Here is a 25,859-nt window from a genome sequence, read left to right as displayed (position 1 = left end):
TTTAAAAGGCCTTGAAACAAAATATTTGTTGTCCAGCGGTGTAATAAGCTGCTGAAGTAGTTTTATAAGTAAAATTACTTCAACTGAAGCACTGAAGTTCATATTACGATCAAAACATGGCTGCTGGTTAACGAAACGTCAGCGATAGATGCTATTTAGCATCTTTGCTGAGTGTTGACAAAAGTTTTGTTTACATATTTAAAAAGACATAACTGAATGATGTGAATTTTTCATGAAGAAATACTGTAAAAAGTTTTGATGTGCTTAATTACCAGAATGTTACATTTATATTTCTTTGAAAGCGTTACCATCGTATTCGCAGTGTTTTTTAATCTAGCATTTTTGAGGAGTTATGATTGCCAGTTAGTAATTAATGTAAAAAATCAAGGAGGAGATATCGTTCAAGAAACTATTTCTTCCAACACATCTGCGGATACTATAACATTAGAATTTCAACGTCCTGAAGGAACGTTAATAACACAGTTTATAGATTTCAAATCGGTAATTATTATACAAACTATTCGCAGTATTTTAAGTTGACTCTGTTTCCTGTTTTCTATTAGAGCGTTTAAAATACACATAACAATTAAAGACAAGGAATCCGTAATAGTTCTGTTAAAATTTTAGAGGAATTATCACAGCTTTATCTATTTTAGAGATATAGAGCATAAAATGAGTGGTAAATTGGGTAGCATATAAGAATGATTATGCTAAATTTACTTCATGTGAATGTAACATGATTAATGTGCCATTTTTGGTTTAAGTTTTTAATTCCTTATGTTGTAAATGTGAAGCAGTCGTACTTTTTGGTGGTATTTAAATTTTCAATCCCCCTTTTTTTTTCATTTATAATGTGTTACAATTTGATGTAAAATTATCGTATAGCAAATTGGATTTTAGTTCTTTGTTTTGGAACATAAACTCATTATTACTATACTTCATATCCTCACAATTATATGTTGCTGGTTAAATCTATGTTTACATCAGATTTATGTATTTTATTCATTTACGATTTATTTAGTTCAAATTTGCATCAAGGGGGGAACTGTGTTAAAATTACTTTAAATGTATTTGTAGGAGGTGCAAATTTTCCGTGTACTTGTGTTGGGAGAGGAAGAGAGAGGCCAGAGCCAGTATCAAGTTTTGTGTTTCGCTACACAGCTGAGCAAAAATGACTTTATATCTGCTGATGCTATGTCAAAATTAAGACAGGTATTGTTATTAAACTATTATGATTATCAAGTTTCTTTTAATCATTAATATGTAAGAATGTTGTATTGTTTTGTAGAAACTTAATTTGTGCAGATTTTCAAAAATGAATCAGCGTTTGCTCTTAAAAATTGATCTCCTTGCTAATCATTTTCTCGTACTGTTTTGTTATCAGGACATGATTCAGAAATGTATGTATATATGTAAGCACAAATATATGTGTTCTGTAGTAGAACACAGTCAATTGTATCCATAATGAACAGCTAGAATTTTGATGTCTTAGAATGCTAAGTAAAAGTTTATAATTGGGTGCCCTTTGTTTTTCGGTGCCAGGAAGGCACAATTTCAAGATGGCCACTACACAAAACCAAAATAAGAAGTCAAAGAATTGCACAAACTCTGTGTCCATGTACACATCGATCTCTTTTCACTTAAAAAAAATCCTAGAATTGCTCAAACTAGGCATTGCACACTGCCTTAAATTTGTCCTTGTACACATCAAACTATTTTCATTTAAATAAAATCAGGAAGCTAAAACAAAGTTAAAACTATCATGGTAACCAGAAGTGAGGTTTCATCGCCAAAATTTTTTAAAAAATTTGTCGCTAATCGAAGGGGCACCCAATTCTACAATAGAGCCGAATGCTGAAACGAGCATCCACAATGAATAAGAAATTTGGCAGTCAGGATATATTTAATTCACCTTTTATTTCAGTAAATATGTTGTGGCCGCATTCCAGTTGGCATATTAATTGTGCCTATTCTAAAAAGTTTACATTTTTGATAATTTTGGAGCAAGAAAGAAGCAGCAGACAGACAGCAGTCCAGCTAAGCCAAAGCAGTGAAAGCAAGTACATTCTGTTCAGAGTGAAATCTTAATTCAAAGAGTTAGTTTTGGTTATCAGTGCATTTTGATTGGTTGGTTAATATTGCTGTAAAATTACTGTTGGCTGTTTTAGTTTCATTTAAGTCATCAGAATTATATAAGAGTCATATGGCATAGATTTTTCTGGAAGTGAGGCAGTGCAAATAGAGGTTACTATTTTTAGAATTAATTTTCGCTGCTAATTTAATCTTTTTACATATTCTTTATTTTTCTTACATATCTCCCCTTCAAAAGAAAGGTTGGGACAACAGGGCAGAATAAAAGGCATTAGAGAGAAAGCATTAGTACATGCAGAGAGATAATTTGAAAAAATACAAATCTTAAATTTTGAGTAGAATAATTATTTCCATAGTTGCAAAATATAAACTTCGATAAGATTTTAGAGATTTAAAATTTTTCAGTCCAAACGTCTTTGTTTTAGAGCCCACATAATTAGATTTTTTCAGGGAAGGCTTTACATACAATATCACAGTTGTAAAAATGTTGCACACACATTACGTATTTTGATTAATCATAAATTTCATAATGTTCAAAACATAATTAATTTTCAGTATTATAACTTATATTTTAACATCATAAATTTTATAATAGTATTACTAAAATTATGGTTTTACTGTCATTGTTACATAGCCAATTTTCTTATTTTACACAAAACCAGAAGACCCCCCATTGCTTTCTCTAATTCAAACACTTCCAGCTATTTGGGCATCACCACATTTAACGAACTCATGTACTGAATTTTCATGAGTGGTTAAGGGTTGCTTCTAGCAGTTGCTTATAAAGGTCTCCGGTCCTTGTTTAAAGGCAACTCGCCTTTTGAACTGCACTATACATTCCACTTATAAAAAAAAGTTTACACACTCCATTTATATAAAAATAATAATTATATGAAAAAATTATAAAGTGGGAGCCTTCGAAGTTTATATCTTCTGATATGAGGAGGGTATAAGAACAAATAACAGAGGTTAAAAACGGTCTCTGTTTTGAACCAGCACTCCCTCATCATACTCTTTCCTTACATGCATTTATTCTCTTCTTAGTATTTTTATATTCATAACTATTCTCAGTATTTTAAACATTACATATTTTCTAAATTATATTCAAAACTATTCTGTACCAGTTTTGCAAAATTAACTTATTTATTCTTCAAATAATTCAAAATTCTTAAACTTCAAATTTTTAAACAGTAATGTCATTTCTAATTATTGCTACAGTAATTTTAATAACCTTCCCTAAATAAAATAATGATAAATCTTTAAATTTGTTATTTAATTATGTAAAACACTTAGAAAAAAAACTAAATTTTTAGTATCGTAAAACTTGAATCAATAAAAATGGTACTAAAATTTCTAAAATCTAATATGATTTCAAAAAATTAAATGCCTAAATTTACAAAGAAGTACTTAATCACTTACTTAAAAATCACTTACTTTATAGTTTAGAGTACATCATTTTCAAAATAACATTTAAATTAATCTAATTAATTATTTCACCATAATGAAACATTTAAACATACTCTATTAGCAGAAAATATCAAATAAAATGCGCCAACAAAATTAATAAATGCCAAACCATTAAATGAAAATTTCAGAATACTTGTGTTTTCATTTTTTGAACACTATGCACTATGTTTTTATCTTAATAAAATTAAATTTCAGAAATCTTAACTAAAACTTTTCACACGAAATTTAAAATCACTGAACTAGCATTAGGTTTGTTTCACTGAAATAATGGTAATTCAATATATACTGACCGAAAAAATAGACATTTGGATAAGCATAAGGCCATATATTACAACGCAGGAATCAGAAATGGATAAAAAGGATTTCCCACTCTTCTGCATGCACGAAGTACATGACACTTGATGACCTCTGTAAATTTTCGATGCAGAATGGAAGTATCTCGCATACAGCACTTCAAAATACTTTTCATAAACACAGACTGATGGCTGAAGTATTTAATCATTTTGTAGTTGATTGAAATATACTGATACTTGAGCTTAAAGCATTGATTACTGGCAAAGCATTTAACATAAATTATCACGCAGTCTATTTTTTTGTAGACACTGGCAGAACATGAGAGTGAGATTATCAACACAGAAATTAAAAATGGGCATGGCACAAACTTGCATCAAAATTCGTCTCATTAGGTATGCAGAAAAGAGTGGTAGATGTGGCACAGGTCCAATCCTGTCGATTTTGCCGTAATAGATTCTGTAGTAGAGCACAGGCAGTTGTATATGTAATGAACAGCTAGATATTTGATGTCTTAGAATGCTGAAACAACGATCCACAATGAATAAGAAATTTGGCAGTTAAGGTATATTTAATTCAACTTTTATTTCAGTAAACATGTTGTGGTCACAATCCAGTTGGCACATTAATTGTGCCTATTCCAAAAAGTTTACATTTTTGATAATTTTGTAGCAAGAAAGAAGCAGCAGACAGACAGCAGTGCAGCTAAGCCAAAGCGGTGAAAGCAAGTGCATTATGTTCAGAGTTAAATCTTAATTTAGACTGACTGAGTTTTGGTTCTCTATGCATTTTGATTGGATGGTTAATATTGATGTAAAATTTCTATTAGCTGTTTAAGGTTTAGTTTCATTTACATCATCAGAATTATGTAAGAGTCATATGACATAAATTTTTCTGGAAATGACGCATTGCAAATGGAGGTTACTTTTTTTTATAATACAGAAAGGAATTAATTTTTGCTGCTAATTTAATCTTTTTACATATTCTTTATTTTTCTTACATGTATACATACGCACATACATACATGCACACGCACATACATTCATACATTTCTGAATCTGGTCCCGATAACAGTACCCATCTTCCTCCTAATGTCTGGGAGCTTTTTTTATGATGTCATTCTATAGCAAAATTTTCAGTTGTATATTTTTTCCTTCATCACAAAAATTTACATGATAATTTTACTGCAAGGCTAAATCAAATTATGTTATTTCTATTTGCATTAAAAAGTGTATTTTATGGAAGAATGAATACACACTTTAGAGCTTAAAAAGTATAAAATTATCATCTGAACTTTTAGGTAGCCATAACATGGAACTCCTTAATAAAATCTCTGTTCCAGCAAGCATGTGTGAAGGAAAGTCTAAAAGAAGTATTTGTCTTTCTCACTCTTTCATGCAAAGTATTAACGTAACATATATTTGTTTCAGACCTTACATTTTGTCCTATCGTTAGGAATATTGATACTATCAAATAGTGATCAGATTTTGATTTTGTCAACCATTCTAAATGATGCAAAAGCAGAACATAATTACAAATATTATCAGGATAAAAAGATTAAGGTTTAATATAATTTGAATGACTGCTCTTTATTTGCCATCCATCTCATAAGAAATGCTACGTTACTAATATTTTTCGGTGAGTCTTTACATTATGGTAACTTGGCGAAAATTTGGCGACCAACCCTGCTACAGCAACCTGCTAGTTTTGTTTTGGACGCCATTTTGTTTTCACGAAGTAAAGGAATTTTTTTTTTTTTTTTTTACCCAACATTTTTTTCCAACAATCTGCTAGCCGAATTATGCTTATACTAGAACTTTTATAGAACAAAAATGTTTAATCATGACGAAGATTAGGTGCGAAATTGGGAGAAAGTGCAGAATCACAAACTGCTTCCCACGTTTTTAAGAATTGCACATACATGGTATCCATGTACATGTCGACCTATTTTCACTTAAAAAAAAATATCCCAGAATTGCACAAAAATGGCATTGTGCACACTCTTGACTTTATCTATGTACACATCGTCCTATTTTCACTTAAAAAGTCAAAGAAAATTGACAAAAATCCAATTCTTCTTACTCTTGTAAAAAGCACCAAACAAATAAGTGGGCGATTCTGCACTTTAGCAGCGAAATTGTTTCTAAGCGCTTATTAGCTAAAATCACAATCGGAATTTTCCGAAAAATGTCACATTACATGTCTCATAATCTCTCATTTCTCTGAGACGACATTCAAACTGTGTACTTCTCAGATTATTGCTAAAGTCCTACCTTTATCGCCTTACCAAAATGTCGCCAAACTACCTGTTACCACATTCTAAAGATTAGCCATTTTTTCTTGTGTCAAACATAATATTATATTATTACGGCTATTTTTGTACTATATTTCCATTGTTATAATTTCCTATCATTGAAAATAATCCTGGTATTTTCTTGTATTTGAAGACACATGCTATTGTTCATAGAAGTATTTTGTTGTTTATGCATGTTGTTATGTGTTTGAGATCAAGCATAAATTGCACTTTGTAGTCAGAGCCATTCCATGCGAGTGTGTACATTATGTCCTACTAAAAGGTGCCTAAGTAGAAGGAATGCATTTCTATACAGTAAATCAGTGCTGGATGAAGATATTCTTGCATCATGAAATTACTATTTAATGTTGTTTTGTGGCACATTTGACACTTCATCAAACCTAATTTTTTTACCTCAATAGCAGCTCTTGTAAGCTGTTTCTAAATTCGGTAAGTACAATACAAAGTGGGAGATCTGGAATGGTTGCGACTTTGTTGATTCTGTATTGTGGAAGTTTTCAGACTTTGTACTAAGATGACTTGTAGACATGAAAACTTTGAGGCTTCACGTAATGTTTAGTCAGATAGAAAAATGCTAACCTCTCCACAGTAGAGATGGGCAAAACTGCTCTTTTATCGGATCATATCAGAGCTGTTCTCTCGCTAAACCGGATCAGTTCTTTTTTATCATTCGCTATTCACAAACTATGATGAAAAGCATTAGGACTGAGGAGTGAATCGAGAGTGATTGAGCAAATAGAGGAATGAATCAAACAAGCAATGGGACTGAAATAATTGACTCGGTCAAACCCTAACTCCCTGAACTGTGTCTTTCAACTGTAGTTTTGAGATTCTCTAAAACCTTCTTTCTGCATAGAACTACCAATTCTAGAATAAGCAAAATTAAAAAAGTTGGAAGTGGTAAAAATTAAACTTTCTTTTAATGTGGAAGAAAAAACATTCTTTTCTCCCCTAAAATGGAAATCGAACTTTCCTGGCATGCTTCATTCTTTTTTCATAAATCGGGCATTCACTTGTTCAGTAAAGTGAATCACTGTGCGCATCTGTATTTCAGGCATGCTTCTAACAAGAGCTCTTCATGAACTTCAAAAGAACTATCACTCTGTTTTCTGTAATTAAAGTTCATTTGCTCGTTAAAGTGAATGAATTTTTTTAATCAGTTTCAGACCAAATTGCCCAACTCTACTCCACAGGGTCACAGCCAATGCCTATGCAAACCAAGGGGAGGATTAAGAGTGACAATAATTTTGAAATTTAGAAGAGCACCAAGCAGCAAAAATCAAGGATGGCAAAATTTTCAGAATTTAGCAGATATACTAGGTACCAAAACTTAGAGATAGCAAAATTTGTAGGATTTAGGAAGGGTTATTAGGCAACAGAATTTAGAACCCATAGACTGGCAAACTGGTGGTGACCACTGGGTAGATGCCCAAATTCATTTTGAAATTTATTGGAGCTTGCTTTATAAATGCCTTAAAAAAGGGGAAAATCACATAAATATTAAAAATTTTCAGAATCTTGTGCTAAGCTAGGAGGAAAATATATGAGTAAAAATGGCATCTATTATTATTATTATTAATTGAGATACTCGATTTTCTTATATACGTTCATTATTAAACTCGCCGTTTAATGAACTCAGCCACTTATTACATTCAAATTTCTAAGAACCTAAACAAATACATACTAATCAATAGAAAAAAACCTCATTTATTAAACTCTTCTTTGCTGCTTATTAAAATCAGAGTGGCAAAAGACTGCCTCTTGAGTGCCGGAATATCGTAATTGTACCTATCGAAGGTTTTTGTAGTTGTATCCATTTAACATATTGTGGACTGTGGCTTTATGTTTGAAGTGTGTATTGTTTTAGTAAAACAGGTTTGTTTGACCAGTATTTTCCTACTCCACGAGTACTTGTACCTGTGAAACACTATTTTCAGAGTTCTTTGTTGGCACATGCTTCAGAGTGGCAGCATTTCCTTATCTTACGGTTAACAAAAGAAGTTCTCTATAGTCATTGTAAATGAATAAGGGTTCCTTTGCAAACACCAGCTGATAGGAGATGAAAGTGCAACTTTTTTATCCCATCTTTTAAGATTTCCGCCTTCAAAATTCGCCATTTGAGATAGATATATGATGTTCACAGAGTTATAATAAAGCTCATGAGATGTTGCTGAGTATTACTATACATTAAAAGTCTCTGAACGGAAAGAAATTGTAAGCTAAAGCAATAAAAGTATTGGTCATATTTATAATCATGAATTAGCAGATCGACTAAACAGACAAAGGGCAATTTTTCTGCTGGCTAGAAATATAAATTTTGAAATTTGAGTAAATCATTGGGAGAAGCATTTATAATTTTTTGTGTTTATTGAAATTACTTGTAATTTATTGAAATGCCAAGTTGTTTATAACGAGATAAAATTTTATCAAGATTATAATTATAAACATTTTTTTTTCATAAAAAATGAATTTCAATATTGCATAAATAGTTTAATTTTAATATTATTTTTTAATTATTATTTTAGGATTAATTAATGAATTCATTGCTAGTTATTATTTTACTTGAAAATTTTAAAACTTTAATCACAATTTGCAACACACAAATAGCTGTTTATTTAACTCAGTCGCTTAATAAACTCATACTTGGAACGGAAGGGATTTTAATAAGCGACAAGTACTATATATATTAATTAAATAAAAGTTATTTTAAATTTCACTTTGATTTAATTTGTTTAGAGAGAAAGGTGGTGAAATGTAACTGTGCATAGATACCTCTGACTCATGGAGTATCATTTTTGTAGTCATAATAAAGTTTCTTTACATTTAAGATTTAGAAAAAGTATGTAACAATGACATTTATTTTGCAATGTTATATTTGTTCCCTGTGCAGTTTTACAGAAATTTAAGACACTTGAAATTTTTTAAAAATAAATTTCAATTAAATGAATAATTGAATCATATTATGTTGAGATATCTCTATGATTTTTTACAGTTTACTAAAGCATTTTTTAAGTAAAAAAAGTAGTATGACAAGGAACCTAGGAAATATAGTGACTGGGAATCAATTGAACTGATCCTATGCATTTTAACAAAAGTTCATGTATAATCCTCTCAGTTACATGAGTGTTTATTTAATTTAGCGTAATCCTGGTGCCATACGGCAGCCGGAAGAGGATAGAGGCAAAGAAAACCTAGAAATGGACCTCAGCATTGAACTTGATAAGTCTTCCGTTATTTCTCCACATCTTCCATACCTTTGTGATGAAGCTGCTCATTCTGCTTATGCCAGGGAAATTGACTTGCGAGCATGGGCAAGTCCAAAAGGTTAGTTTGGCAAATTTAAACATTTCAGTTTCTTGTCATTGTTATGACATGTAATAATTATGAAATAATCTATGAATGCCCAGCTCGTAGTGAGCACCTAAATGTAAGTAATATCATTGGCACTACACCAAAATCATGAATTTGCATATTTTGCTATTTTCATTTGCTTGGATTTTCTTCTTCTTATTATTATTTTTTAAATTTAATGCTTTGTTGAAAAGAGAGATACATTTTGTATTATTATAGATTATTTTGCGAGAATTTAATTGAAAGGTAAACAAAATTTAAAATTAGATAAAAAAGCATAGTTTGACATAGTTTTTAAATAAAACAATCGATTTTGTGGGCAGTCTGAAACAGGTCCTTTTTAGAGGAGCAAGGACCAAACCAGTGTAATCCCAGCTGTCAATAAAATGTGAAGGAGGTACTATATTGGAATTTTCGAAAGTATTGGAAAGAATTGGATTGGAATTATTATCACAGTTCTTGAAAAATTAGTATCATTAATAGAGTGTATGTGCTGTGGCTATGAAAAAATATTTAAAAAAATTGATAATGAATTCAAAACAATTATAAAATAATGTACTCAAAATCATAATTGCACAGACTTGGAAAACTGGTAATAATTCTTTTATCAAATGTACTGAAGTTATTAGTTACATTGGGTTTATTGGCACACATAACATTGCGTAATGTTTTATATACCCCCCCCCCTGAAAAAGGAAAAAAAAAACCTGTTTTAAATTAAAATAGACACGAGTTTGTGACAGACCATGGACAAGATGCCTAAGAGTAAATTTTTTATTTAAAAACATATTTTGCTGAATTTTTATGAAGGATTTGAATCAATTCTAATGGCATTAAAACACATTCAGGTGAATAGAAATATCTAACTTCTGTTATGGAAGAAGAAACAATAACTGTAATGTATATTTTAACATTCTTTTTTTGGGGGAAAATGACCTTTATATATGGTTTAGTGTTCGTTAGCTAAGTGATCATTTTGCTGTGGATTTTGGACTTGTCTAATTTGCAAGAAAGTAATAATCTGTAAAAAAGTCATCTAAAGATAGCAAGTGCTGTCGTACTCAAATATTGAAAAATCTCAATACATTTTCAGATCATTGGAAAATTTACTACACTGGAGAAGGTACCTTGCAGAAAACCTAGATTTAGAATTTCTGGTTTTAGATGCAGATAAATTTTATGCCTATGAAAGTAGATATAATGCTTACCTATACATTGTTATCAGCTGTACATAATTTGCATATATGCCAATTACAGATAGATGTATATAAATCTGCAACTGTGTCAAAATAAGCTAACATTTTGTTTTGTAGTTAACATATAGAATTGCTTAGCTGTATACATATATTTGTTTTAAAATTTTGGCAGGAAATATAACTGAAAGAGAAACTACTATAACTTTTATCATCATCAAACATTAAAATTTCCCATCAAGTAACACAAATCTTGTATTTGAAAAGGAGAAATAAACAAATATATAGAGCTGATCATAGGTTGGGCACTTAAACCATATTTTTTACATTGCTCTGCAAAAATTATCCGCAGAGTTTCTTCAGTTGTCAATTGGATTTCTTCGAAGCCATAAAAATGTATTATCTTTATTTAATGATGTTATTTCCAGTCAAGTTTAAAGTTCTTTCTGAAGCTTTCAAAATTCTAATATCTTTTTCACATTTTGTTGCTGTTTCTTTGATAGATGATGATTTGTTTTTATTCTGGTCATTTATTATTCATTTCTATATAAAGGTGATTGTCACGCCTTTCATCTTTGCAACATTTTCTGCTTCAGGATTGTGACTGATCACCCTCAAAATCGATGAATTTTATTCAAAGCTACCATTCTTCCATTTGTTAACCTTCCTTATGCTTGAGAATTTGCTCTGAAAACCCTGAACTAAAATGTATATTTTCTTGGTAATTCTTGTACATTATACAGTACGAAGTCCGTAATCTGGACTCGTTGTTTAAAATGTTTCGTTTCATGTGATAATACTTTCTCTTTAATTCTATCAAACAGACATAATTTCTTGTTTAATTACAAAGTTCTGCTGTTCAAGTCCTATAATTGCTGTGTCGAGAATACTGACTAATTTGTCAATCGAAATTTTTTCGTTTTCAATAACTTCTGTGTTACTTTCTTCACTATTGGAAGCGAATTATAATGACAAGGAACTTGATTTAAATCATATCAAAGGCAGAGTACATCGAGATGAAACACACATTATGGAAATTTGGCTACTTCTACTAAGGTGGTTGCGATACTATGGAAGCACTACAGCTGGAGAATTAAAGTGTTTATCAGTTTTTGATGTATGATTGATTCTGAATGTTCTTTTTCACTAAGACAGTAACTAATTTTTTTTTATTATCAGTCATTGTTTTATTCAATGTAAGCAGATTATTACAAGATGTGTTTTTTTTTTCCTTTTCAGCTTTGAGTAGAGACATTGTTACCTTGACATCCTCTGTAAAGCGAGCTCCCCCGCCTAAGCCCGTCCGTTGCAATGTTAATAATAACCTATGGCAACCTTGTCAATGTCGCCTTGAGATCTGTGTGGGATGGTATCCATGCGGTTTAAAATACTGTCATGGTAAAGACTCTTCTGGAAAAACCATCAATTATCGATGTGGGATAAAAACATGCCGTAAATGCCGTGCTTTTGACTTTTTTGTTCAACAAAAGCAACAGTGTTTATGGGATGAATAATGCAATATTATTTGGTTACCAGAGAATTATACCATTAGAAGTAAGGTAGTAAAATTATATTACATATATTATTCTTGAACCAGTTTTGAATGCTCATGTGTTCATTCATTGTATTATTCCATTTCATTATTTTTATATTGTATTTCACTGAGTTAAATGTAAAGAAATCTGATTTTTTTATATTAAAATTTTCTCTCAGTGCCATAAAAGTTTTAATTTTTTAAAAATAATTAAATATGTGATTATTCAAATAGTATGCTATATTATGTTGTACTGGACCAAATAGCAAGTCATAATAAATGATGCAGTAATTTATAAATCATGCTTGCATATAAGAAATAATATGGAAATTAATCTATGTTAATAATTATATTATTAGTCTAAACCAAGTAAAATTTAAAATAAAGTACCAGATAAAATTAATTATATTTATTAGTTATATTATACTTTAGATTATTATTATTATTTGGTAAGATTTTTTAATACTTTTCGGTTAACAGGAAGCCATTTGGGGCCAAATATAAATGGTGTGAAATTTAACTAGAGATAGGAATGGCAACTTCAACAATATATACAACTTCATAAAAGGAATAAGTATTTAATTAAATCCAAAATGAGTGTAAAATTTCACAAAAAATATCAAATGTATTTTACTGTATTGATTTCAGATTACACAGGTATAAAGCTTCTGATTTCATTTAACATTGCTGAAAAACATTTACATCTTTTTGTGGAGTCGACGCCACATGGATTAAATTTACAGAAATCTAGGTGGTGGCAGGCAATGCTATGTTGATGTTTATTTTGCCGTTTTACACAGCAAAATCATGTAACCCATATTGATGGTTTCTTTTGGAAAAGAAAAGGGGTGAAAAAAGCATGTAACAAAAAGTATCTGAAAATCACACAGGGAAGACTATCAAACCAGTGTTTGTTCTTTCTGTTTTGTAATGACATCAGTGCATAACTACAACCAGAAACCCCTTTTCTTTTCCAAAAGAAAGCATGGAGTTCCACAGATGTAAGAAACAATGCTTGGTGCTTTGCTTCAGAACTGTGAATGGTGCCCCATTAACCAAAAAGTACTGATTTTTTAACAAGCAAATAAAACAGAAATAAAATATTTACTCTTGGCTTTATTAGAGGCAAATTGGTTAACATAGGATAAAATAAGTGTTTTAGATACAGAATTATATTGTAATCTAAAAATTTGGTAGGAGTTAGAAAAAAAAAAAAGCTTCCTAATTATAGGTACCTTAATGTCTATTTTAATGATACATTACCTATTTTTTTACACTCATAAAAGAGTAAAACATCTTTCTTGAGAAATTTTTTAATTGTTTTGTATTATAATTCTTCCTATATATATAGTGATCTGTTTTAGCTTAAAGGGGGGAAAATTGCAGAAACTTAGCATCATGCACCCTCTCGATCAGTTTATGATCATTCAAAAACAGCATAATGGAAATAACTAGGGCAGACTCCAAAGTTTTGTTACTATGAAAACAAATGTATTCAAAGCAAAATGAAATACTATTCAGAAAAATTACTTTTGAATTTCATGAGTGCAAATCCAAAATTACTTTTGAATTTCAAGAGTGTGTACTCAAACACACATGTGCTTACGCACATATTTGGGTTGTCACAGAAATACTTTTGGTGACACAGTGTGTTACCTCATCATTATTTTTGTATGGCTTTTTTGGGACTGCAGATAATTAGAAAGTACTAGGTAAAATTAATTTTTTATATCATATTGAAATTGAAATAATTGTATATCTTTCCACTTTAAAAGTAAGATATATTTTAAGTAACATTGATTTTGCCTTTAAGCTTTAAATGTTTATGTGGATAATTTTATGCACGAATTTGACAAGTTATTTTAAGAATTGTTTGTGTTTGCTGTTGATGCTTGTGATTTTTATTAATTATAGTGATTTTTCGAAAGTGTATTTGTTATGTGCAAACATGTTTTAACTGCATCTAACGTCTAAACTTCATATATATTAAATTAGATTCAAAGTGCCATTTTGTACTTAATTAGAATAAGCTTAATTTCATGTTTCAGAAACACTTTGGATAGCACTGTTTGGATGCATTTTATGTGTTTTGTTGCTAATTTTACAGAACAGTTATGCAGTTTGTTATGCGATTCATAATGCCAATTTCTTTTATTTTTTTTATATATCTTTAAAGAACTGTGTCAAGTATAATGCAGGTAGTTCTTATTCTTTGACTGCTGTATATAATGAAAATTGAACTGGAATTTGAAATGTTAAAATAATATATTCTTTTGGTTAAAAAACTTTGGTATGATGCATTTTGCTGGAGAAGTTTCACAGAATGTTTAGTGCAAACTAATTATAGTCAATTTTGAAAGTCTTCCAGTATTTACTATTTAATAGAAGATATTTGATGGAAATGCTGGATTTATTTAGTAGTACTTTTTTATGTGTATTTGAATTGAACTTGTAATTTCATAACAATTTTGAATTGAGTTTGATAATGAGTAGAAATGAGTTAGAGAAGTGAACATATAGTCATTCATAGTTAATCTGAAGCAAATGTTTCATAGCGAAAGGAGCTGATTTTGAATAATGATAATATTAAGCATGATAAGTCACTAAGAAATAAGATTGCTGTCACAAGAAGGTTTGTCATTCGAGTAAGCTACCAGAACCACTTATTTATAAATATTTTAGTCAATAAATTGGAATTTTATTTTAATCATTTACTTAATTTATATATTTTATTCCTTTCTGGAAGCAAAAGCCAGTATTTTCTTAATATACATGCTATAATAATAATTTTAATAAAGTCACTATAGAAACAAACATATTAAAAATTACTATTCAAATTTCGATGAATTTTTTCTTATGTATTCATAATATAAATGATTATGAAGATAATTTTACTTTAATGATTAAGATATATAACAGTATGACTCACTAATATGTTTGCTACATTTGGGAAAATAATGACTCAGTGTTAGAACTGAAAATGAAATTTCATTTTGTGTATTTCTTAAGCGGTGTGGCTGTTCTGAAGATTGAAAGTTATATTTTATGAATGATAGAATTTTTTTTTAATTAGTTGATTGAGTTTTCATATAAGAAAAAAATTGAAAGTTATATTTTATGAATGATAGATTTTTTTTTTTTTTAATTAGTTGATTGAGTTTTCATATAAGAAAAAAATTGAAAGTTATATTTTATGAATGATAGATTTTTTTTTTTTTTTAATTAGTTGATTGAGTTTTCATATAAGAAAAAAATCCAAAGATGTGATACTTAACAAACATTAAAAGTGCAGTAGAATTTTTCTACCACTTTTCAGCTGCAAGTTAGAAAATATAATATGTTTTTTACACTAAGGAAATATAAATTTGGATAAACCTTTGCATAAGAGAAACAGTAAATTTAGTGTTATATTAGATTTAGGCTTTCTTCATGTAATCTTCTGCAAAAAAAGCAAAAGTAATCTTTCTTTATTTTAGGTGGTTTCCACCATGTGTAACATGAATACAAGCCAGTTGTTCTTAGAAATTCATCCACAAAGGCTTCCCTCTCCTTAAGCAGATAGTTCTAGCCAAACCAAATAAACCGAACCAAACCAATACTTAGATGAATTTCACATAGCTTTAAATATTTTTATATTTGTGAGAACTGCATTCATTATTAAAATAAAAGTAGAATTCAGATTAAAATTAAAAGTAACCAATATTGCACTAAAAGTAAATTTGTTGGCTCAATTGAAAGTAAAATTATTAATTTTTATTAAACATGTTCTTTGACAGAAATGATTTTAAGCTAACAAGAAAATTTTATTTATTTATTTTTGTATGTATATTTTGAGTGATATAAAGCTGTAGAGGTTTCAGAAATATGTCACTTCTGAAACTGTAAAACCCTGTTTGTTTAATTTCTATAGCTGACTTAATCCATTGCCTGTCTTTGTAAGAAGTTATGACAAATCATGATATTAAACTATTTAAATTGCAGCAAAGCACATTCACTTGTTTGAAAAGTGCCTTTCATCAGTAGCTTTCCATTATTCGGCATTAAAGTAAACTAAGTATAAAAAAGCATACAAGCAGCTCATTATGCTAGGACTAGAATTCACATGTATTAAATAATTTTACTTGATTTAGGCATCATACGAACTTTTATCAATACATCTTTATATATTAGTAAAAGTAAAATTGAAATATTATAGTAATTTTTATTATTATTGACAGGTGTAACATTTTTTCCTTAACTACAAATTACTATTTTTAAATTCCAAAGAAATATTGTACTGAGAGTGAAAAGGTTCAGTTGGTAAAAGCATTAAGTGTTACAAAATCACCTTGATTTCAATTGTAAATTTAAGTAGTTTTTATTTTTATTTATTTATTATTATTATTATTTGAAAAATAAATATCCAGCTTTGGATATAAAGATCATGTGTATCATCATTTCATAGAAGGATGACATGATATTTAGAATACTAATATTTCCATGAGTTCTTCCAAATGTAGCAAATTGTAATTTGAAATGTAATATTTATTTAAATTCATTGTATCTAATATATGTATTTATGTAATTTTTGAAAAAAAAGTTATGCAAATTGGAAATTATGTTAAATTTTATAAAATTCTTAGATTTTTTCCTGATTTTCAATAATTTTTAAGAAAGTGCGATGAAAGTAATGCAGTTATTATCAGTGGAATAAATCAGATCTCTATTGTTGGATCTTTCTTATTAATGAATTGAATTATTGGAATAGGAGACAGATGCACCCATATTTGTTGGATACTTTTAGATAATGGGCACAAGACTATGTTCCATGATTGTATGTTAATGTGAGTTCAGCTTTGTTGTTTTTAGATTCAACATTTATCATGATATCTGGTAGCTTATTTTTAGTCTAAATATTTTATCATAGTTATCAAAAACCATTCTAAATTTTAAAGCTTTCCTTACTGGATAATGGAGTTAAAGTATTTTTAAGGTATCCCAGTTTCACATTTTCTTAGCAACACCTTTTCACTAAGAAATAGAACATTAAAAGTAAACACCAAAGGTGAAAATAAACAATAACATAACAAAAAAAAAATTACCTCAAAAGAACTGCATGTTATTCAAAGTGCTCAAAATAAAATAAAAAATTACAAAGTGCTTATACAACTAGCATTTTTCCTCTTGCATGTGGTTATACAAAAACTGTGTTGTAAGGTTATTATTCAAGCAAAGGATTATCAATGACACTTGTCCCAAAACAAGTTTTTTTGAAATGATTAAAAACAGAACTGAAAAAACTTTAATGGAAGTAACAGGCAACCTAAAAATGAGCCTAACATTATTTATGGGTTGTTGAAAAGGATATTCAGTGCAACAACTAAAGATTATTAAAATGATACTGGAGGTGTCTCATCCCCCCACCAGAAAAAGTTAGCTGAGATAACTGATATGTACCCTCGTTAAAGTGTGAATAAGAAAATATAATTTTGTTGTAGCTTTTTTACTTTCTTTCATTTTTCTTATCTAAAATTTTCAAATATGTAACAAAATGAATTCTATTGATTTAAAAATAATTTACAATATTTTGTATAAATTTTGGGTTAAGAATGCTTTTTTACTTTCTTTCGTTTTTCTTATCTAAAATTTTCAAATATGAATTCTATTGATTTAAAAATAATTTGCAATATTTTTTATAAATTTTGAGTTACGAATTGCTTCCGAATTCGTTCTTTAAATTGAATCATGAATATATATCAGTTTTATTATTAAGCAATGTAAATCAAAACTGATGTAGTATTTCAGAAAAATTATACTCTGGAGTTTTCAATTTATTTCAGTTTCTTATAATATGTAATAACATTACTTAATGCTGGAAAAGCAAAACAAATTATAGTGAACCCTCTCATAGCAACCACTTTTGGGAGTGAATCATATTTCTGGGAATATAAATAACTCTGATATTGATAATTATATTATTCTTTTGTACGAAGACTACTCCGTAACTTGATCAAGATTATCAGACATGTTTGTTTGTGACTAACAAAAATGTCTGTTTTGATGTCAGTCTAAAATGTATCTAAGTAAGAATATACAAGAAAAAGCAAGTTAAGAAATACATTTCTTGCTTGGAAACAGCTTTTTTTTTTTACACGGTAATCAATGCCATTACAGTAAAACTCAGGAGTCTTGGAAACAAAGAAGTTTTCGAGGTCTGGCCAGTTGATGATATTTCTCATGAAGATGGTTGTCCAGGGAATGGAAAAGGTGGTAGTTTGTTAGTGGGAGGTCTGGGAAGTATGGTGGATGGGAACAGTGTCTCCCAGCCCAGTTGCTGGATGATGTCCCTGGCCTCCTGAGCCACATGTGGCCGGGCGATGTCATGGAGGAGGGGTACACCCTTACTATTTTCCAATGCTCGCTCTTTATGCATCAGTGCCTGATGCACACGTTCCAAATGCTGTGAGTACAGGCCTGCCGTGATGGTTTGATCCACTGGCAGGAGCTCATAGTGCAACACTTGGTCACTAGTCCACCAGATACAGAGCATGATCTTGCATGGGTGGGGAAAAGGTCTCACAATGTGAGGCACAGGGTCTCATGGTGGCAACCAATATCTGGAATGCCAGGGTGTGTCATGCTGGACCCACTTTTCATCGTTGATGAGTATTTGATGAAATATGGATGCATTGTGGTGCCGAGTAAGCAATGACAAACAGGCAGCAACACGCTGTTGCGTGTTTGCATCAGACAAGTGAGTGGGGTATCCATTTGCTCAGCTTGTATGCCTTTTCTATGTGGTGAAAATGGAGTCTAATCATTTCATCAGATACCTGGAAGTGTGCAGCAAGCTCACCTCATGTTTGGCTACTGTCACTCTCTATGGCTGCTCTCGGGGCCTCATCATCCAGTGCTTGTGGCCGACTGCTGCATGGTGCGTCACTAAGAGACATATTCCTTGACCTGAACTTCTGGAACCATTGCCTAGTGGTTCGTTCATTAGCGGCATCATCCCCAAAGGCCTGGCAAATTTGGTGACTTGATTGTGCTGCTGACAGGCCCACTTTAAAATCATACAGCAAACAACTCTGAACAAGCGCCTTTGATGCGTCCATTTCAATCAGTCACTGTGTGAGTTATGTTTGAAGTATCAATGCAACATGCTTTTATATTCGTGGTCAATGTCTGGACTCCCATCCTAACCACTTCATCACCAGGTTTGGCATTTTTTTTTTTTTTTTTTTTTTTTAATGTTGGGGTTGACTCTTTCAATGTCATATCAGAAATGGCAAGAACTTTTTAGTTACTTTGTATATACCTGGAACATAAATATCTTTATCTTGTAGTCTTATTGATGACACAATATACATTAAACACTTCATTATATTTTTTAAATGTTTGCTCTAATTTTTACATTTTCTATGTGTGCAGATTGATATGATAGATTGGTTATAACTGTGGCCATTATTAATAAAAGATTATGATTTTAAGAACATTTATGATGAAATAGGTCCTTGTTGTTGTTCAGTTCTTGTTAAAAATTGATTCAGACATGCATAATATTAAAAAAGTAAAACAAAAGTTAACAGCACTGTTATCTGTGAATGCATTAACTGTGTATAAGGAAATGCTCTTAATAATAAACAATTCATTATAATCAAGATGTTTAAAAAATGTTAATATGTCCGAGTTAAAAATGAAATGGTTTGGTAATCAAAAATTTTGGATGATAAGAGTAATTTTCTTACAAGTTCTGTTTGAACAAATTATGTCATGATTTAAAATATATGTATATATATATATAAAAGATGGTTAACTTATTTATGAAGTTTAAACTGGTGTAGGGAAAAAAAAAAAAAAAAAAAAAAAGGTTAACCAAATGAGAAAATTAAATATGCAAATTTCATTATATGAATAGTGTGCTTTTGCTTTTGAAGCAAAATTTATTATATAAGCTGTGGGAGGGGGGGATTTATATGTAAAGTCTGTTTTGTGTGTTTGAAATATGATTCACTTAAATAGCATTTGAGAGAATTAAATAAAAAGTTATTTATTAAGTCCTCCCTCTCATCTGTGTTGTTCTTTGTAATTTACAGTTCTGCTAATATAATATTATTAATAAACCAATGCACCACACTTCTGCTTTTGTATTTTTCTGTAATGAGTTCCAAGAACTGTGAATAAAATAAGTCCATTTTTCAATTAATAATTTTCATTGATAATAATTAGCTTCTGTAAGATGATCACCTCCACGGGAAACCAAAATTGTCTGGAACCGTGGCTGATCATCTTAAAGAGGATTCACTATATTATTCTTTGCAATAATAACTGAATATCATTTCTTAATATAAATTATAATTATTTTCATAAGGAATAAGTCCATCAATTTATGAATAATTATAGGAAAAGTTTTAATTTTTTTTATTTATGGGCCTGTAGTTATTAAGGATTGCTATTTTTATATAATATTTATCTGTGCAAATGGTTGTATTAGAAGTGCCACTTAGTGCTTTTCTGTTAATGGAGCACCAGTCACCGAATGTGCGCCAAAGCACTATATGTGGTAGCCTATTTATATCACATCATGAACAGCTGTACAATTATAATGTATATAATCCTTAATGTGCTCAGTAATGTATAAAGTGCTTAATGTGCTGTTAGAAATACCAAATTTGCAATTGTGTGATTTTTTTTTCAAGTGAAAACAGATCAATGTTCCAAGCACACAGTGATCAGTTTTCACTTTTAAAAAAAATCCTAAATTTGCATATATTCAACACGCACATTAAACATTATATATAAATGTTTGTTAAATTCATTTATTTGTTTGTATTAAATTTCATTATTTAAAATTTAATTAACTTTAAATTTGCTTTTTATGAATAGAGAATATTAAATTTAAATTTCATTCCTTGCAGCAATGACACAAGAGAACTATTTAAATTTATTTTAATTTAATTTAACTTTACTATTTATTCTTTTGAAAAAATTATTTATAAAATAGTCTTTCTTTTCATGAAACTTTATGTATTGTTACAGCTTCCCTCATCTAGTTGGAATGTTTATATTTGATGCTAATTGACATCCCGTTAACAGAAAAGTACCTGCCATTTTAGCCAACTGTAACACTGAAGACTGCCTGCATATACGCATACTACATAAATACAAAAAAAAAAAGTTTAATTTATAAATAAGGATTTTTTTCTTTCTTGATATACTTGTTTTCTATTAATGCAAGATAAATATCCATGGCAAAATATGTTCCAGATCTATATGCAAAGCACAAAACTCCAATTTAAAACCATTAATTTTTTTTTTTAATTTTTTTTTTTTAATTTTGTATTTCTTTTATAATGTAGAAAATATTATTTGAAAAGTTTGGATAAACATATAGGTAACTTAAACTATTATAGAAGTCATTATTAAAGGACAATATGCTTATGTTTAGTAGAAATGTGATTTTGACATTTCACTTTTTATGCTAAAATTTGTAAAAATTCTAATATGCATTTACATGATTATCAAATATTAATCAAAACATAATTAGCCAGTATTGATTACCATAAAATATAGAATGGAAAATGCTTCTATTTTCAATTGTATTTTGATTAAATTATTTGTAATTTGGATCAGAGAAATAAGTGTGTAAGTGTATTAATGTAATAGTGTAACAGAGATAGTTTTCATATATGCAGAGTTTTAAAAAAAAATGCTTCTGTTTGAAATTATTTCATAAAATGAAATGTACTATGCAAAAAATATATTATTTTGTATAAATTTACAGCTATGTCAATAGTTCTGCATTGATATCTGTATATCAAGGATAAAAAATATTTGTAGTATAATGTTTACCTTTTTGTGAAATTTTTAATTTTTTGGGGAAGAGCAAGCTTTATAAGAAGATGAATTAATTATATACCATTAGATAATAATGAATCTTTTCAGTTTAATAAAGAAAAATTAATACAGCATGCATGATTATCTAATCCACTGGAGAACAGAGAATTTAAAATATTTATATAGAGGTTAACTTCAGTTATATTATTCTATATTAACTTCAGGTTTACATTTGAGGTATAAAATATAGAAAATAATTAAAATTTTATTGCATTATTAACAATTAAAAAGCACTGCCTACAAATACTTGCGATCTCATAATATAATAACATACATTAATAATACCAAATGCTGCATTACATAGTTAAATTCTGTTTGTATATTAAATTATTAATTTTAATAAAAGTAAAAATGTGAAAAAATTTACCTAATATAATTTTTATCTAAGTATTGGCAAAGTACTCTTAGAAATAAGAAAAATAAATTATTATTAATTTTACATCAATCCAAGATTTTGTAAAGTTTCATTAAAATGTATTTTCATTGCAGTTTTGAGGCCAATACAAACACATAATTTCATTTCAGAAATTATTTGACTGAGTTTTAGAAGCTTTTATGTAGCAGTTAACATATAACAAAGGATAAAATTTGTACTCTCCATAAATTTTTCACTAGGTATTAAATGTAGAATTATACAATATAATAATCAGGTTTTATAAGTTTAGAACAGATTACAAATTAGTGACATTGGGATTTTATGCACTATGTATGATGAATTATGCGTTGACAAGTTTGGTCCATTTAAAAACTTAAAGTATGTTTATATATGTTGTAATTATATTCTTATTATTTGCTAATTTATTTTCTAAGAAGATTTGAATGGAAGCAGAAATTTAATATATATATATATATAGTTATTCATTAATTAAATTTTTAATGCTTATTTTAAATTATTAAGTTTTATGTATATAAAGAAAGTTTGTTGGTGTATTGCATTTTTTGGCAATACTTTGAAAGTACAGAAATTTCTAAGTTACAAAAGATAGTGTGTATTGTACAGAATTCAGTTCTCAATATGTGCTTGAATTTTATTTTACATGCATATCTTTTATGAGCAGTTAAAACTTGAAAAGAGGGAGGAGCATTATTATTTTTACATTTTATAATCTGTATATGATAACATATTGCTATTTATCGTGTTATACATTATTAAATTAAAAAATGTTAATTAAAAAATGTTATGTTGATATATCGAAAAATCTCCTGTATAGTTCTATTTCAAAGCTGATAATATATATATATATATATAGCTTTATTATTTTTTCTAAAATCTTAAAGCAAGTTTACATTTTTTTAAATTAAAAGGAGCCACTGAAATTTATAACTCGTGAAATTTTGGTGGATGGAAATATAATGTGCGGTAATTACATTTTTTAATTTTTATCATATAGCAGAACTGAAGATATATTTCTGTTACATATATCAATATACATAGTAACAATCGGAAATTTTAGTTCTTTTTTAAAAATTGATTTTGGAGTACAAGACTTTAATAAATGAAACTTTTGTAAGCAATATATATTTAATGTATGTTATATTTAATTTTTCAATATTAAATTTTCCTCTTCTGGGCACTAAGTTATTACTGCCTTGCAGCCAAAAGTGAGGTAAATTAATATAGCTATAAAATCATGTAAATTTAATGTAGAAATAAGTTAACAGGACCAAAAAGTTACCAGTATATATAAATTGTTACATTTATTCACAAATCCAGATGTATAAATTTGTTCATGGTTATCATTACTTCTGAAAAATGTACATGTGATCATATTTTTTTTCAATATCTGTTAAATGATGGCAGTATACTTAGTGCTTTATTTGTCATTTGATAATTTTATAACAAGTATGATTTGAATAATTTGGAAATTAAAACACATTTTGGAACTACCTTTAAAGCTTTATTAGGTTTGTCATCTCTAAAAAATTCTATCATTTGCCTGATAATTTTTCTTCAGGCAAGTATTATTATATTCATATGATTTTTAATTTAAGGTTTAAGTTACTAAACAACTTTTATACTTGGAATCCAACACATATCAGTAGCAGAGAGTAAGGAGTTCTAATTCGATACTTTATATAGATTTACCAGAGAAAAAGGTTCTAATTAGCTAGCCATACTTTTACTTGTTTGTGTTTTTATAGTCAGAGTTTGATCCTTGAATGATATATAATACTTGCAAAAACTGTTTTTGTATAGAATTTGCAGTCATTATTTATAATTGTAAAATTTTAAATTAAACTTTTTTCATTGATGTTACCTGCTAAAATAACCTCTCTCTCTTCCCCCCTTTTTTTAATATATCCTGGGACTTATTAATTAGGCTAAAGTTCATCTTTTATTTTTAAAGTATAAATTTAAAACTCCTTTCTCCTTGTATATGTATTCCAGAAGGGCTTCCAGACATGTCACACTTACAACGTGGGTCATAAACCTCACATTTAGAATACATATGCACAGTTAGCTTTTATTACAAAGTATTAAATTTTATATGCCTTCTTTATGCCCTTATTATAGCGTTGAGAGTAGCATAACTTTTCCACATGGTAAAAGTCTGTTGCTGAAGGTTTTCTGCATCAGTTGTGAGAAATGTGGAAATATTTGTCTTTTTATGCAAGATGATGAATATATGTACAAATGTAAATAAATATCACTTTTGTTGTGAAAGTTCACCCTTCCTAAAGAAACATTGTAATTTCCTTCCTTTCAATTAAGTATTTGTAACAGATAATATGTGTTGCTATTTATTATTTATATTTCATTGCAAGTCCTCTAAAAAAATAAGAAAAAGGGAAAAAAATGGACTTATCTTTTGCATATTCAATGCTTAAATCCTGACCTACATATGCAATTTTTCGTGTTAAAAAAAGTGATAAATCAAATTGACTGTTTTTTCTCCCATATATGAAAATACACATATAAGTAATTAATATAAGTGGACAATATGATTTATGTATTCACACAAATACTTGCATTTGAACTTTTCATTTATGGCTGTTGTATCTGATATATACTGTAAATTTCATGTATTTTATAGCAATATTTCTGAAACTCCGTAGTTCTTTGTTTTTCAGTAACTTATATTCTTAATTTTAGGTTGTTGTGTAAATTGTTATAGTGCATTAAAATATCAGCTTCCCCCCTAATAATGTAACCTAAAGCAATATTAATGTAAGGCTTATTAGGTAGGGATAATTTTTTTCATATTTTTAAGTTCAAAATAAAGGAACAACTGAAATATAATGTTTCCTATTCTGTCTAAAAATTTCTAAAATTTTAATAGAATAAATGAACAGCATATTGCTGTTATGCATGAAATAACATGGAGATTGTTATTAAAATTTAGGTCTATTTTTTTCATGTTTGCTATGAAATACATGTATTAAAAGTTTGTTTTAAAAAATATGTATGGAGAGAATACAAATTTAGCCAGTTTCGTCATTTGGGCTCGATTTTGCAACTGTACAGGAAACTAAAAATTATATATGTAAAAGAAATGCTACTTGATTCCTTTTGTAAATAGAAATATTTCAGTATATGTTGTGGAATTTTGTTCAAAAAATGTTATCAGCACGTTCTCTTTTTTGCATCTGGTGGCAAAATGTTGTTTGAAATAAATATTCCTATTTTTATACTTAATTTTGGCTTATTTTTTTCACTTTCATCATTTACTATTAAAAATGTGTAAAATTTATCATATTAAATTTACTTTTGAATGTTGGTTGAGTTTATATGCAATAAAAC

General features: G+C 28.8%; 1 protein-coding gene across 2 annotated transcripts; it reads left to right on the top strand.

Moving 5' to 3' along the window:
• The first annotated feature begins 83 nt into the window (after positions 1–83).
• oaf (BRICHOS-like domain-containing protein out at first) lies at positions 84–25,754 on the top strand. 2 transcript variants are annotated; one of them, XM_035368179.2, is made up of 5 exons: positions 84–501; positions 1,078–1,212; positions 9,304–9,487; positions 11,947–12,261; positions 21,260–25,754. In XM_035368179.2, the coding sequence occupies exons 1-4, from the start codon at positions 259–261 to the stop codon at positions 12,219–12,221; spliced, it is 837 nt and encodes a 278-aa protein (XP_035224070.1). In that variant the 5' UTR covers positions 84–258; the 3' UTR covers positions 12,222–12,261; positions 21,260–25,754. The 2 variants fall into 2 exon arrangements, with proteins under 2 accessions (XP_035224070.1, XP_035224069.1); XM_035368178.2 differs by having other exon boundaries at positions 11,947–12,266.
• Positions 25,755–25,859: the final 105 nt, after the last annotated feature.

The sequence above is a fragment of the Stegodyphus dumicola genome, chromosome 1 (genome assembly GCF_044657685.1).
Source record: "Stegodyphus dumicola isolate Sdum_Otavi_A_Nest chromosome 1, ASM4465768v1".
Taxonomy (NCBI): Eukaryota; Metazoa; Arthropoda; class Arachnida; order Araneae; family Eresidae; genus Stegodyphus; species Stegodyphus dumicola.
Note: the sequence above shows the minus strand (reverse complement) of the source record. Positions and strands in the feature narration are given on the sequence as shown.